Here is a 16,767-nt window from a genome sequence, read left to right on the forward strand (position 1 = left end):
TTTCTTATGTAAGATACAATTTCTTTTTACTCATTTACAACTTTGCCTTACAGATGTACATTCACCACCTAAAAAAATGACTTTGATCAATGCTCAGGCAACATAATAATCGCATGTAGACTGTCCCTAAACTGAGATGGAAGCAGCCTTCCAATTCTATTGTATTTCGATAAAGAAGCCATTTTTTCTCCAGTATTATATGTAGATAAATAAAAAAATATCCTATTTTCAGTAAAGTAACACAAAAATTGTATAACACAGGGTAATTCAAATTGACCCCACTTCTGCATTTTACATTAAGTTATCTGGCAAGCTGTGGCATCTTTTTCCAGTTTGTGGGGGCTCCTATTGCTCCTCCACTTCTTTTATATTCTGCCTTTGAATCATGCTTTTGTAACCTTTCTGCCCTCCTTGTATTGACTACTCCCTCCTGTCATTCCCTCCTTCTATTCCTGCATTGCACTTGAATCTTGACTTTCACCACCACCAAGTGGTGGTCAGAAAGTCCATCCTCCCAACCTCTCTATGCTCTTGTATCCATTACATATCTGATTGTTCTCTCATCCACTCGCCCATAATCAGTCGTTGCATTCTGTTCTTACAGTTCACCACCCATCCTTTGTATCACTCGCCACATATACCTGTGATCATTTTGTGCTTGAAGAGGATATTAGCTATCACCAACCCCCTCCCCACAAATGTCCACTTGAGCACTGCCATTCTCATCCACTTCTGCAGGTACACCCCATTCGCCAGCTACTACATCCACCTTCACATTCCCTCCTTTTCCATTCAAATCTCCAATGAAAAACACTCTCATTCCTCTCAAACTTTTCCATGCATCCTTCCACATTTGCCCAGGACTCTTCATTCACTCTGCTTGCATGGTTTTGCATTGGCTCATACACACACACAATCGTCCACATCAGTATTCCTATATTCACCCATACCCACACAATCCTTGAGCCAACTGATCCATATTGTCTTATATTCTCCCTCCATCTCTTGCACAAGAATACATACACTCTCTTTTACCCTCTCATTCTCACCTACTCCTATGCATATACCCCATCTGTACTCCCACTCTCTCACCTCCCCATTGAGTCTCAGTAATCCACATATGCCCACTTTTGGACTCTCAGGCACCTGGACAGTCTCTCTTGCTCTATCACCTAGTCATTTGCGCCCCTTATATTCCATATTGCAATCCATACCATGTCCTTTGTCGGGTCCTTGGTTGTCACGTGTTCATCTATCCTGTTACAAGGTTTCTTGATTGTATTTTTAGTTAGTAGTTTTCCAGGGAGGGGCACTAGCCCTCCGCCAACCTACATACTGACATATAGGCAACACGTGTTGGTTGGTTATAAGGTTACCACTCAGCATATTAAATGCATTCCTTGTTTACAGGATAAAAAGCAGATAAAAAGAATTTAATCACGCCAGGCACCACCTCTCAAACTCTCTCTCTCAATATATACATGATGTTTTACCAATTAGACATACAGTAGATAAAGATGTCTTAATTCCATTTTCCTTTACAGATTGGTAAACCCAGTCCTTAGCAGAATGGACAGTAAGAAAAAACAGCAGAAGCTTGAAGAGGAAGAGGAAGAACTTGAATTCTTGAAAGTCAGGGTTGGTTTTTTTGATTCAGTATATAAGTGGATCATTCCTTTTCTGTCTGCTCTCCTCTCTTCATATTTCTCCCATCTTTCCTGTCACTTCTTATTGCTTTTCTTTCCTTTACAGGTGGCTTTACATTGAGTGACAAGCCAAATGGTTTCCCGTGGGCCAAGAAACCATTTACTACGCTGGGTGGTAACCATATAACCAAACCATACGTGCTCCCTACGTGTCAACAAGTGGGTTGGTGGAGGATTAGTGCCCCTCCCCATAAAACAAATAACTCAAAGTTAAATGGTCACCCCTTACGGGATTGTGGCGTCTGGCAATAGATAGATAGATATAATTGGAATTTTCAGTAGCATGTTCTCTTTTTGTGGTACCTTGAGCAGGAATGCAAGAACAACCATACTCCCCAAAAAGCTATTTTTATTCACAAGGGGTGAGGTTTGAAGGACCTTCAGGAAATGGCACTAATCCACTCACAGCACCATGCAAGCACTGAAAGTGGCAACTGGAGGACCCAAACCAGATACAGAGAGCTGAGGAATGAGTGCATTACTACTTGCCTCTCAGGCATGATGGCATTTCCTTAAGGTTATTAATGACTCATCCCCACATGAAAAGAGTACCTCAGCCTGCTGGCATGGGGATGAGACCAGGCCTCTTCCACAAGACCTCATCCTCAAAAGCTCATTCAGACTTTGACTTTGGTTTTTACACCAGGTGAAAGTTGTAAAGCTCTCGTGATATTTCTGTGATATACATGTGATGGCTTCAGAAGTAGACTGTCCCTCCATCGCTCCTTCCCTCCCTCTCATCCATGCATACACACCCGCGCACACACACACCAGATGAAATACAGTAATTAAGATTGTACAGAAGAAAGAAAAAGTGGTGGGAGAATCAGAGAAAAAAAGCAGATGTGTGATCATATTCAGTGATCATGAGGAAGAACAGCAAATAAAACAAATTAGGATGAAAGAGGAGATGGAAAGAGTCAGACAGGTGTTGAGTAACATTACTAATGAGGGGAGAGATTGGGAACAAGAGATTGAGTAAGTGAAAAGGTTAGGCCAGTACGAGAAGGGGGAGACCAGACCAATAAGAGTGAAACTAAAAACAGAATGTGTTTCCAAGGAAATTTGTTTCATGGAGAGTGTATGTGAGTGAGGTGGAGGGGGGGAGAGGGAGGGGGAGGCCAAGGATGAGATGGAGGGATGGAATGGAGGGGTATATGAGAGAGGGGGGTGTGAGCTGGGAGCAGGGCAGTAAAATAGTGGGGGACAGGGCGACAAGGAGGCAATTTGTTTGTGGCCACCCCTTGTGGGATTAAGGCATCTGGCAATAGATAGATAGATAGATAGATGGAGACAGTAGCATAGAGGAGTGCAAAAATATTTTCATTAGGAGGGATTTGAATGAGGATAAGAGAAGTTAAAGTTGTTACTGAAAAAGGCTACCAAAAAAAAAAAAAAAATAGAACGGGAAGAACAATTTTTTTTTTTTTTTTTTTTTTTTTTTTTTTTTTGTCATATGAGGGTCAAGAGGTGGTCTGTAAAATCAAGGAAGTGAGAAGGATGGAGTTGTAAAACAGATACGAGGTTGGGTAGTAGATGTTGGAGTGGTTTTAATGAGAGAGGGCAGGATTTGGTAGCTTCCTGTTCTGTTGTTTGCTGATGATAATGTAGTGTTACATAAAGATGAAGGAGAACGAGACTTGGTAAATTAGTTTGGGAGAGTATGTAAAAAATGGAATGTGTAAGTGAATGTAGGGAAGAATAAAAGTTGTGGTCTTTGAGAGAAATGAAGTCACTGAATAGACAGTGAGGCTAGACAGTAAGGGAAAATGTGAGTACATTTAAGTACCTGGGTAATGTGATGAGTAAGATTCGAAGTTTGGAGGATGAAGTGCTTGAAAGTGTACAGTAGGGAAGTATGGTTACTGGTTCACTGAAAGCAATGATAAGAAATAGGGAAGTGAGCATGGACGTAAAAAAGTCACTGCATGACAGTATATGATACCCACTCTAACATATAGAAGCAAAACTTGGACCCTATTGGAAGGACACAGGTTAAGAGTGAGAGCAGTGGAAATGAGTTATTTGTGTGGAGCATGTGGAGTTACATGGAAAGACAGACTGACAAATGAGGAAGTGAAAAAATTTTGTGGTGTGGATGTGGAATTGATGGAGTGTGTGGTGAAATGCTTAGGTATAGGGGTGAGATTGTTGTGGAGTGGATATGGAAGTTGTGTAGATTGGCTTGGGAAGAGGGAAGGGTTCCAGAGGACTGGAAATCAGGTATAATTGTTCCTTTATACAAAGGAAAAGGAGAGAGAGAAGTATGTGGTAACCATAGGGGTATTTGCCTACTTAGTGTGACTGGTAAAATATATGGTAGAATACTCATCGATAGGGTTAGGCATATGACAGAGGAGCTAGTTGGAGAAGAACAAGGGGGATTTAGGAAGGGAAAAGGGTGTGTAGATCAGATATTTGTTCTAAGATGTTTAGTGGAGAAGTATCTAGAGAAGGGAAGGAAAGTGTATGCTGCCTTCATGGACTTGGAGAAAGCTTATGACAGAATAGATAGGCAAGGTATGTGGAAGGTATTAAGAATATATGGAGTGGAGGGGAAATTGTTGAGTGCTGTGAAGAGTATGTACGAGGGAGCTAGGGTCACGGTGCGAGTGGGTGGTGAGCTGAGTGAGTTCTTTGATCTCGATGTGGGACTGAAACAGGGTTGTGTGATGTCTCCATGGGTGTTTAATATATATATGGATGGGGTTGTAAAGGAGGTGCAGGGTAGGACAGTGGATGTGGGGGTGGCTCTAATGAATGAGGGTGAGATTTGGAAGCTTCCGGTGTTGCTGTTTGCTGATGATACAGTATTGTTGAGTGAAGATGAATGGGAGTTGCAAGGTTTGGTGAATGAATTTGAGACAGTGTGTAGGAGGAGGAATCTGAAAGTTAATGTAAACAGAATTAAAGTTATGGTGTTTGAGAGGAATGAAGTCACAGAGTGTGCAGTGAGGTTGGATGGTGAGGATATGGAGAATGTGAGTGCATTCAAGTACTTGGGTAGTGTGATGAGTAAGGATGGAACTTTGGGGGATGAAGTGCGTGAAAGGGTACAGCAGGGAAGGAAGGTCGTTGGTACACTAAAAGCTGTGATGAGAAATAGGGAGGTGAGTATGGAAGTTAAGTAGTCACTGCATGATAGTATTGTGATCCCTACCCTGACGTATGGAAGCGAGGCATGGACCTTACAAGAGGGGAACAAGTCAAGAGTGAGAGCAGTGGAAATGAGTTACTTGAGAGGAGCATGTGGAGTGACGTGGAGGGACAGGTTGACGAATGAAGAAGTGAAGGAACGATGTGGGGTGGATGTGGATGTGGTTGAGAAGATTAGGAGAAATACACTGAGGTGGTTTGGACATGTGAAGAGAATGGAGAATGAAAGACTGACTAAGAGGGTGTATGCAGGTGAGGTGGAGGGAGGTAGAGGGAGAGGTAGACCGAGGATGAGGTGGAGGGATGGAGTTGAGAGGTATATGAGGGAGGGGGGGGGTGAGTTGAGGGGAGGGTAGTCAAATGGTGGGTGACAGAGCGACTTGGAGGGGTTTTGTCTACGGCCACCCTTTGCGGGATTAGGGCGTCAGGCTATAGATAGATAGATAGGATGTGGATGTGATAGAAAGCATAAGGTGAAGTACACTGAAGTGGTTTGGCCATGTGGAGAAGATGGAGAATATGAAAGACTAACGAAGTTAATGTATATGAGTGAGGTGAAGGGGAGGAGAGGGAGGGGGAGACTGAGGATGAGATGGAGGGATGGAGTGGAGAGGTATTTGGAAGAGGGTATATTTTGGGGGGAGGGGAGTGAAATAGCAAGGGACAGGGCTACATGGAGGTGATATGCTTGCAGCCATCTCTTATGGGATTAAGGCATCTGGCTATAGATAGATTAATAGAAGAGTGCTAAAGGAAGCAAACAGAAAAGCAAAATTGATAAAGGAAATGGGAAAGGTAGATTAGATATGCAAATTCAAGTTGCACAGTAATGTGGTTTGGTTGGTATCCAAGATAATGGAGGGGAGTGATTATATAAAAGAGAGAAAAAATGAGCATTATATGCCCAACCAAAACCAAATTGAACAGTAACTTCAGTATGAATGTGCTAGGATGGAATGACTATAATGTATGGAGGAAGGACAGAAAAATATAAAAAAAATAGAGGAGGTGTGCCAATTGTGACAAAAAAATAATGTCAAGAGGGATAGATCTTGGAAGTAACATAGCAGAGGTGATAGGGTTGGAAATAGAAGATCATGGTAGAAAACTGAATGTAGCTGTGATGTACAGTATATGCCTCCAGATACAACATTGTGTAGAAGAGAGGAATATGATTGTTAGATGAGAGAGTCCCTTGATATGTCAGCAAAATTGACTAGAAGAAACATTAGATTGGTCTTGGCTAGAGTTTAATTGCAAGGAGGTAAATTGGGAAAGATTGGATGCAGGGATAAATCTTGGGGATACAAAGTGATGGATCTGATTGTAGAAAATATGCTAACACATCATGTCTTGGAAAATACTACAGTATATAGTAATCTCTCCAATATCTGATGTAATAAAGCCAAAGGCATGTTCGGAAAATGGTCCCGTCCAGAAAGTGGGCCTCTGCCTGCTGGACTGGTACTTATGACCCTAACCCAGCCTAACTTTGAAAGCCACCTAAATAACTCCCTACGGGACATGCATAGCACCTATTTAAACGTATTTAAGACTGTATTCACACCAATAATGGACATAAAGCATGAAATAAATGAAAAGGAACCAAAGAATGAGGAATTAGAAGTGACTGTACCTCAGCCAGGGTACTTACAGCACGTCTGTTGTCGCCTTCTCTAAGGCTTTAGCAGTGGTGAAAATGCTCTTGAAGCACATACAGTAATCCAGTGTTGTGCTGCACTTAATTCTTTTGCACTGTGAGTTATAATTGTTTAACACTGCACATTGTTCGTAACTGCACCAAACCAGTTTCAACCGCCAATTTGCACTCCACAGTTAATCCTTTGCACTCTAAATTCTAATTTCTTAACACTGCACAACACTGTAAATTCCTGTGTGGTCTAGTGGCAAGGTATTGCAGTTTATTCACTGTTTATTCACAAAAAATGAGCACGTGTGGCATCCATTGCGATAAGCATCTACTTGTAACCGAAGTTAGGCAATAACTGTTGGTGAAGAGGAAAGAGTTGCCAGATCGCAATGCCCACATTACCAAACTCCTCAATTTTCATTACCAACTTTGTAAAGCTAGCATTTATTCTTCACTAATTATGTATACAAGTGGAAATACATGTAATCACTCTCCTTATAATTAACAGCATGTTGATTATTTTCACGCTATGTAGGCTAGCATATTAACCAGAGAGAGCAAACAATCCACCATCTCCATCCTGTGTACTGTATCCTCATACATGTGAAAAATCCATTTGGTAATGCATTATTCTGATTCATTACCAAATTGGCCCACATTTGGTAATGAAAAATACCAAATGGCAACCCTGACAGGGGAGGGGGGAGGAGGGAGGAAGGAAGGGGTGAAGGCGCCATGCGGCAATTTCAAATTACGGGTGGGAAAAAATGTGGAAATTTGTGTGTGTGTGTGTGTGTTGGGGGGGGGGGTTCCGAAGGTCCAGGCCCACAATGTCCAGTAAGTGGGGCGTCCGGAAAGTGGGCGTCCGGATAGTACGGGAAATACTGTATTAATATATGGCCGTGGTTAGGATTACTGCAGGTGCCGCTAAACTCTAACTGCCATAATCTTAACTGCTTGCTTTTTATGGCAGCTGTAACATAACCTGACCTAACCAAACTTAATCTATTTCTAACCTAACTCAACTACCAAACGTAACCGCTAAATTCTAACAGTTTAAGCTTAATTGCAGCGGTATTAACCTACCATAACCCAACTTAATCAAACCTAACGCAACCTATTTCTAACCTAACTGTACTGTATAACAACTAAATTCTAGCTGCCATAATCCTAGCCACTTCCTACTATTATAGCCTGTTTGATATGCAGCTGGGAATATTTGGTGGAAAGTAATATCAAGGATTCTTGAAACAATAAAATATAAACACTAAGTTCTCACTTTTACTGACATGTGTCGGATGAAAGCTACGTAAAGACAAAATTAAAGTGATTTTCATCAACCTGCAACCCTTCATCTTAAAACTTGTCACACTAAAATAAATTTGAGATGTGATTCCCATGCATGTCGTTCATTATATCTTTAACTGTTGGCAAATAAATTTACCATATACGTTGATATTACTTTCATTCATATTGGTAAAGCATCAGAATCGTCGTCAGTAACGCAACCTGCCTAACTGCCAAACGTCTGGATTAACACCTCATATTTCCCCATTCATCAGTTTGGTGTTATAAATTGTTTCCTCCCTCTCTGCCTGCTTCTATGACTGTCCCACCCTCTGTGTATGAGGCGTCACACATATTTATTGCATCACTGTGACCATAAATATTTTCTGTTTGGTATGCATTTTTGTTTTATCTGCATGTTAGTAAGCTGAAAAATATCAAGGTGCAAATTAATGCTTTCATTTGCATTTGCTTTTCCCATAATTGAAAAACACCGTAGCAACTGTGATTTCATGGCATCTAATCATAATATTAGTCACTTACACCACATGCACTCTTATCACCCATCTCTCCCACATTCCACACTGGTGACTTTTGTCAAGCTTACCCTTCTTATCACCTCCCACCACTGTGACTTCTTCAAACTCTGGCTCGGTCTCTCACCACTACCTCTTGCTATAAAAACATGATAGATAGTTTACATAAGTGTAAATAATTACAGTATATAAAACCTGTCTTGGTTTGTCCCTGTCTCAAGAAGCAAGGATGATGACCATTTATATTTTGATTTGTATGTTGGGAAGAATACCTCAGAGTCCTCATCAGACTAAATATCATGGTAGGTATATGTTACAATAATTGCCAGTGTTAAGCATGTATCCTTTAGGATTCTTCACATAGCATATAGAACATGGTTAAGAGATAACAACATGTATATTAACCCCTAAAGTACTAAGCTCATAGATCGAGCATTTTGCGCAATTTCTTAAAAGGACGAGCAGCACCGATTGTGCAACATCCACAAAAAACTGGCAGCAGCTGGCTTCACCCTAGTTGTGATGTAGATGGCTTCTAACCAATCAGAACTAAGTGTTGGACACACCGGTGGGGGGTCCCAGGCCCGTAACCAGGCAGTGGGGAGTGTACCCCCACCTCCCTTTCACCACGTCCCTCTGCCCCTCTACCTTGTTACTACCCTACCTCCCACCATTCTTACCACCACCACCACAACCCCTCCCACCCCCTCATGCATCCCCCCCTCCCATGCGGATCCCCCCCTCATGTCCCCCCCAGTCATAGGGGGGAGGGTATTTTCCTCTACCCTCCCTCCATGTCCCTGTACTCCACTGGGGTCCTTCCTTTGTGTCTTGTGGTGATCTTCTCCCATCCCTCCATCCCCATACACCCCCTCCTGGCCTTGCCACCTCCCCCCACCCCCACCCCCTAGCACCTCCCCGGCCTCGAATATTTTGTGTATTTTTTACGCTTTATGGCGCATGTTTTTTAATCGTTACCTGTAAATTATTCGTGTCTTTGCATACAGATATGCACACCACATTTATTTTAGCTGTTATTATTCAAAACCCACTTGAATAAGATATTTTATTTTATGCTGATGCTTGCAAGCATGTTAGAGCCTTCAAAAACTAAACAAAACGAAAACTAGCTAGATTTGACAGCTCGGAGAGGAGGGGAGGGGGGGGTTAGGCAAGGGAAGGGGAGGAAGGGAACTGGAGGTATGGGGAGGGGAGAGGATAATTTTTACTATTTATCATATTTTAATTAGGGGGTTCATGACCATTTTCCCCTAGCTAGATTTGACAGCTGGGCAGGGAGGGGAGGGGGGAGGGGAAGTTAGGTGAGGGGAGGGGAGGGGAGGAAAGAGGAGGGGAGGGAAGGGAAGGGGAGGGAGGGAATTGGAGGTATGGGGAGGGGAGAGGAGGGTAGGATAATTTTTACTTGTTATCATATTTATTGGGAGGGCGGGGAGTTGTCATCATTTTATTTTTTTCTAAGCACATTACAATGGTTTATCACATCTGTACACACCAAAAAAAAAAAAAAAGATTTTGGTGATTTTTGTACATACTTTTGTGAAGAAAACAGGTGCGAGCGGCGTGTTTTCCTTCTTGCCGGGGCCGTGACGGGTAACTATTATAAACTTTGACGGGCCATAGCTCGGTAACTATTGCGTCTAGGAGGGTGGGGTTTGCGTTTTCAGGTGTGTAAATTCAAGCTCTATAAATTGGGCATAAAACTTTTAACTTTTGAGAAAGTCGATAAATAGGCCTGTTTTTGCGTCCTTCGGGGTAGTCAAGGCTGGAGAAATGCGTACCCTAGGAGTTAACAAGAATGAAATACATGGCATTGGAATACGTGAGTTTATGGCGAGTGTGAACTGAGGTAATGAGGGAGCAGATTTGCTGTCAGTTAAGCTGTTGGCATTATTGATAATGATTCTGATGCTTTACAAATATGAATGGGAGTAATGTCAATGTATATGGTAATTTTGTTCACCAGTTGTCGAAAATACCATAAAACACAAGTATGGGAATCATATTTCAAATTTATTTTAGTGCAGCAAGTTTTAAGGTGTATGGCTGTGGGTTCATGAAACAGTCACTTTAGTTTTGTCTTTACATAAGCTTTCATTCAGCACTTGTCAGTAAAAGTAATGACTTAGTGTTTATATTGTATCGTTTGTAGAATCATTGACATAACTTTCCACCAAATATTCCCTGCTGCATATCAAACGGGCTATCTGTCTATCTATCTATCTATCTATTGCCAGTTGCCTTAATCCCATATGGGCGGGCCACAAACAAATCGCCTCCACATCGCCCTGTTCCCCGCCATTTCACTGCCCTGCTCCCAGCTCACCCCCCCCCCTCCCTCATATACCTCTCCAGTCCATCCCTCCATCTCATCCTTGGCCTCCACATCACTCACATACACTCTCCTTATCAGTTTCTCACTCTCCATCCTCTCCACATGGCCAAACCACTTCAGTGTGATTCTCCTAATGCTTCCTATCACATCCACATCCACACCACAATGCTCCTTCACATCCTTATTTGTCAGTCTGTCTCTCCATGTGACTCCACATGCTCCTCTGAAATAACTCATTTCCCCTGCTCTCACTCTTGACTTGTGTCTCTCCAACAAGGTCCAAGTTTCACTTCCATACTTTATTGTAGAGTTGATATCACAATACTGTCATTTAGTAACTTTTTCACTTCCTTGTTTCTTATCATTGCTTTCAGGGAATCAGCATCCTTTCTTCCTTGTTGTACCCTGTCAAGCACTTCACCCTCCAAACTTCCATCCTTACTCATCACACTACCCACGTACTTAAACGTACTCACATTTTCCATTTCCTCCCCATCCAACCTCGCTGTACACTCACTAACTTCACTTCTCTCGAAGACCATAACTTTACTCTTCCCTAGATTCACCTTTAGATTCCATATCTTATGCACTCTCCCAAACTCATCCACCAAGCCTTGCAGCTTCCCTTCGTCATCACTTAACAACACAGTATCATCTGCAAACAACAGTACAGTGAGTTTCTAAACACTGCCCTCTCTCATTAGGGCTGGTCCAACATCCTCTGCCCTACCTTGTATCTCTTTTATTACCCCATCCATGTACAGATTGAACAACCATGGAGACATGGCACATCCCTGTTTCAACCCAACCTTCAAGGAGAAAAATTCACTCAGTTCACCATCCACTTGCACTGCAGCCTTAGCACCATCATACAGCATTTGACAACATTTGACAACTTCCCATCTACTCCATTTATTCTTAAGACTTTCCACAATCCTTGTCTATCCACCTTGTCATATGCTTTCTCCAAATCCATGAAGGCTGCATACAACTTCTTTCTCTTCTCTAGAAACTTTTCCACTAAAGATCTAAGAATAAATATCTGATAAACACAACCTCTTCCCTTCCTAAAGCCTCCCTATTCTTCTCCAACTAATTCCTCTGTTATTTCCCTAACTCTGTCAATAAGTATCCTACCATACACTTTTCCTATTACACTAAGAAGACAAATGCCCCTATGATTACCACTCACTTCTTTTTCCCCTTTTCCTTTGTACAAGGGAATAATTATACCTGACTTCCAATCCCCCGGGACTCTACCTTCCTCCCAGACCAATGTGCACATCTTCCACATCCATTCTACTACTATCTCTCCCCCATGCTTCAGCATTTCACCACACACTCCATCAATTCCTGGGGCTTTCCCCAATTTGACTTTCCTCATTGCTTCCACAACTTCTGTCCTACTGATTTCTTCCTGTCTTCTCACCTCCCTCCTTCTCCCAGCCATTCCCCAGCCACTTGTACACTCATTACTTCCATTCTCTGTGTTCAGCAATTCCTTAAAGTGTTCTCTCCATCTGCTCACTTTTTCTTCCTTCTCCACTAGTAATCTACCATTTTTATCTTTCACTCCCCTGCTGACTTCACTGCCACCCTGTCTTACTCTCTTCACCTCTTTCCAGAACATTTTCTTGCAATCCCTCCACTTTACACTCAGATTCCTTCCAAATTCCTCATCCACTTTCTTCTTACTCTCTCTTACTAATCTTTTCACCTCTCTCTTTCTTTCTACATATAACTCTCTCTTCCGCGTCTCAACTTCTTCCATGCCCCTATTTCTCATCCATTCATTGTATGCTTTCTTTTCTGCCACAGCCTGTCTCACCTCTTCATTCCACCATGCTGTTCCTTGCATCCCCTTCCGTTCTCTCTTCAACCCACACACCACATCACATGCTGCACATATTTCTTCTGTGAATGTCTTGCACACACCTTCCACGTCCCCCATCTGCTCCAATTCATATTTACCCAATCGTTCCTCCACTTCTCTCCTCTGCCTTTTTCTTATCTTGTAACCTTTCCACACTCCTTGCAACTACTCCTTCCTCCCGTCCTTCCCTTGTTCTATTTCTCCATCTTACTTGGATCTTGATTCTGGCCACCACCAAGTAGTGGTCAGAAAGTCCACTCCCCCAACCTCTATAAGCTCCTGCATCCATTACACATCTTTGCATCCTTTCATCCACACACACATAATCAATCATTGCCTTTCTTTCATTCAGTACACCACCCACCCTTCTCATCACTCGCCATGTATACCTGTGGATCATTTTGTGCCTGAAGAGGGCACATTCCCTACTTTACCATTCATATCACCAGTCAAAAACACTCTATCATTCCATCCAAACCTTTCCATGCACACTTCCACATTTGTCCAGAACTCTTCTCTCACTCTGCATGGACGATCTTGTGTTGGCGCATACACGCACACAATCGCCCACATTTGTATTCCAGCTTTCAATCTTACCTACACAATCTTTGACCCAACTGATCCATACTCTCTTATGTTCTTCTTCCATCTTTTACTCACAACAATGCACACTTCTTCTTTTGCCCTCTCATTCTCACCTACTCCTGCACATATGCCCCATCCATACTCCCATTATCTCACTCTGTCTCCTCTCCATTTAGTTTCAGGTACTCCACATACTGTACATCCACTTTCGCACCCTCAAGCACCTGGACAATCTCTCTCTCTTTCACCTCATCATTCACACCCCTTACATTCCACGTCGCGATCCGTACCATGTCCTTTGTCCGGTCCTTGGTCGTCATTTTTTTGTCAGTCCTTGTCTGAGGCTTCTTGTTCGTCTTTTTAGTTAGCTGTTTCCGGGGAGGGGCACTAACCCTCCGCCTACCCTTTTAGTCGCCACATACGACAAGCAGGGATACTGGGAGAGTATTCTTGATAACCTCCCTACCCCCAGGGGAAGAACACTAGTACAGGTATACCATGGTTTAAGGATGCAATCTGTTAAGTAAAAACCCATTGTTAGGCGGGGTATTGTATCTTGGGATAGATTTAACATGTAAAGTATAGGGATGTGTTTTTGAGCCTTGATTTTTCCCCCCCCCCCAACCAAGTCCTAAATGCACTGAAATGAGTCCAAAATCAAGTTTAACCCCTAACCGCCAGCTGACGTGTATAGCTGTCACGATTCAGGGCGCGGAGCACCTCCGACTGACGGCATATACCGTACTCACCTTCCTGCCACTCTTTAAACTCGCGACCATTTTCTGAGATTCCCACCAGGTAGGTAGGACCCCCAGATATCCCGCAGATTGCCGGTTCAGTCTGTACACAGCACTGGTAGTGTGAGGAGCCATTTCTTCTTCGTCATTGTCTGATTCCGCAACACTGCGTAAAGGGCCGATCACCTCATCGGCCCTCGTGAAAGTTCTGTCCTCAGTGCCAGGGAAAGGGCTAAGTGATAGTGCCATTGGTCATGCCTTGGATGACACCATGTCCTCATGGATACTTAGTGAGAGCACGTCCTCGGAGGAGAGGAAGAGCTACCATGTGGAGAGCAACCCCTCTCGCCCTCCAACCCCTAACCGTTCTCAGACGCCAGAGAAGGCTCTCGACTCCTACAGGAGGAGGGAAGGGCCTTTGACAGTGACGAGTTTGAGGAGGAGGAGGAAATAGATGACCCAGTACACCGGGTAGGTGAGCATGGAGCTGGCAGTCATCAGCGAAATAAACACCGAAGAGCCGTCTCTCCTACACTCTCACTGCCATGTCGCCGATGTCTTGCCCTACAATGCCCACCTACACCTCAGCCAAGCACCTCAAGAGCGGATTCACCACAACCAGGCCCTTTGGGAGTCATATTTCCACCACAAGCCCCACGTGGTGATATTCAGCACTGAGCATCTTCCCTGGCAAGTCTCACATCAGGTGGGTCATCACCCGCATACTCCCCCACCTCCCACACCTCTCCCTCTCTTTCTCCCTCACCCCCTGCCCGTGGGTGTGCACGAGCGCAGAAGAAATGTCTTGCATATGGCAGATGGCCGGCTCTACCACGTGTGGGTAGAGTCAGTACCTTTGTGTGGGAAGATGGAGCCGGCTTTGAGCCGTCTGTGCCAGTGTTCGATGAGGAGGGAGCAGGTGTGCAGGAGGATGAACTTCCCCCCAGGCCCTGGACTATTGACAGTATAATCAGGGCTATTTTCACTACTGCTGTCATGCAGTACCTGGTGGAGGAAATAAATTTCTACCAGGCCATGTGTGTGCGGTTGCTGGACGTGGCTGCCGGCAAGAGCACGCACATGCGTGACTGGATACCTGTGGAGGTGGGGGAGATGTTTGTGTGGCTAGCCATTACCATGTTGATGGCGCACGTAAGAAAACACATGCTCCATGACTATTTGTCGGTTGATGAACTTGTGGGCACACCCGTCTTCAGTTAGTACAGTCATTACTTGTTTTACAATGGGGTTACGTCAGGTCATACCTTATCGTATGCCGATTTTATCGTAAATCGGTACATTGAAATCCATTATAAAAGGGGGGTTACGTCTGCTCAACTTCCCAAAGTCACCTAACCAAGACTGAACCATAAATGACAACCCACCTTCATTCCTTCCTGTGTTGGTCCAAGTCGTCCCCCCCCGAGGCTGGGGGACAGCCTATGCTTACAGGCACTAGTGGTCAGCCTCTGAGTCAGACAGGAACAGGTTAGGGGGAGGGGAACCCGGCCCATCCCTGCACCAACCTTAGCACTGGGACCCATACCTGCACCAGCCATAGCACTGGGGCCTACACTGGCACTGACCTTACCACTGGGCACACAAATCCATATTAATCTCTTAATTCACGTGAATTTTTTTCACATGATTTCGGTTATCCATGAATTTTTCGTACAGTAATTAAAACAAAATTATGGTATTCAAATAAATAATATTAATATATGAGAGAAATAAATAAAATATAAAAATGCCTACCCGCTGTCAGAGTGCATACATGTGTGTGTGTGTGTGTGTGTGGGTGGGAGGTCGGTCGGTCTACGGTGCACCACACAGTCAGTTTGAATCTGATGGTCAAATCGTGCATGACTGGCGAATCGTTATTTGTGGCTTATTTTTCTGCCTTCCAGTGATTGCTTGCCTTGTTTGTCAACATGGGGCCTTAGCGTGGTGCTAGTGATGCATGTGGTAACACACTAAATCGGGCTTGTAAAGTGATGTCGCTGACAGAGAAAGTTAAAGTGTTGGACAAACTTAGGGAAGGAATATTGGCGACAATTCGCCGTCAGGACGATTCCCCATCATTTATTTACATATCAGTTTATTTAGCAAGTACAGTACACTAGTTTTTTTACTTGTATGAGTTATAAAATCCCCCTGAAAGTTAGTTATTAAAGTATCAGTTAATCAAAAACAAGTATATTTATAGAATGACTGGGAATTGTCCAAGGTGCAAATTGTCCTGATGGGGAATCGTACGTTTTGATGGGGAATTGACTTTACAGGGAATTGTCTCTGAACTGTATGTTTGGGGTGAATGAGTCAACTGTTAGTACAATAAAGAAGGCAGAATGTAGCACACGGGAGGCAGTGATGGCTAGTGCACCAGACTGTGCTAAAGTTTCTCCACCAACTCCTGTGCTTGTCAGTTTTCAGTAAGTGTTAGGGATTACTGTACTGTAGTATGATATTTGGCTGAGAGGTGATGATAACAGAGGGGCACACATGAACAAATTGAAAAGACAGGACTTTGAAGGAGTGGCGGGACCTGAACCATAACAATGCCTGCACGGCGGGGCCACCATCTTGCCTGAGACAAGCGACGGTCACCTACTGTGTGCCTGGCGCTTCCCAATGGGAAAATCGTTATAGCGGGAAATTTATTGTAAATCAAATTTTGGGGTGGAATTTTTCTATTATTATTGTAGCGAAATATCGTAAACCGAAAAATCGTAAACGAGTAATGACTGTACATGGCCCGTTACAGGTACCTGGCCATCCTTAGGTTCCTTCATTTCAATAGAAATTACAGGCCTGCACTGAATGACAGGTTGTGGAAAATAGGACCAATCCTAACAATGCTCGAGGAGTCATTTGCCAAGGTTT

The 16,767-nt window shown here is 43.5% G+C and overlaps 1 protein-coding gene across 1 annotated transcript in view; it reads left to right on the forward strand.

The window, feature by feature from the left end:
• The first annotated feature begins 1,547 nt into the window (after positions 1-1,547).
• Positions 1,548-16,767, forward strand: part of LOC145399689 (uncharacterized) — a 91,673-nt gene continuing 76,453 nt past the window's right edge. The window contains exon 1 of the mRNA XM_080272239.1: positions 1,548-1,638. Coding sequence (XP_080128365.1) covers positions 1,570-1,638 — 69 coding nt within the window. The 5' untranslated portion in view covers positions 1,548-1,569. The remainder of the gene's footprint in view (positions 1,639-16,767) is intronic.

Source organism: Coenobita brevimanus, chromosome 6, assembly GCF_032717465.1.
Source record: "Coenobita brevimanus isolate Jiangsu-jjx chromosome 6, ASM3271746v2, whole genome shotgun sequence".
NCBI classification, from domain to species: Eukaryota; Metazoa; Arthropoda; class Malacostraca; order Decapoda; family Coenobitidae; genus Coenobita; species Coenobita brevimanus.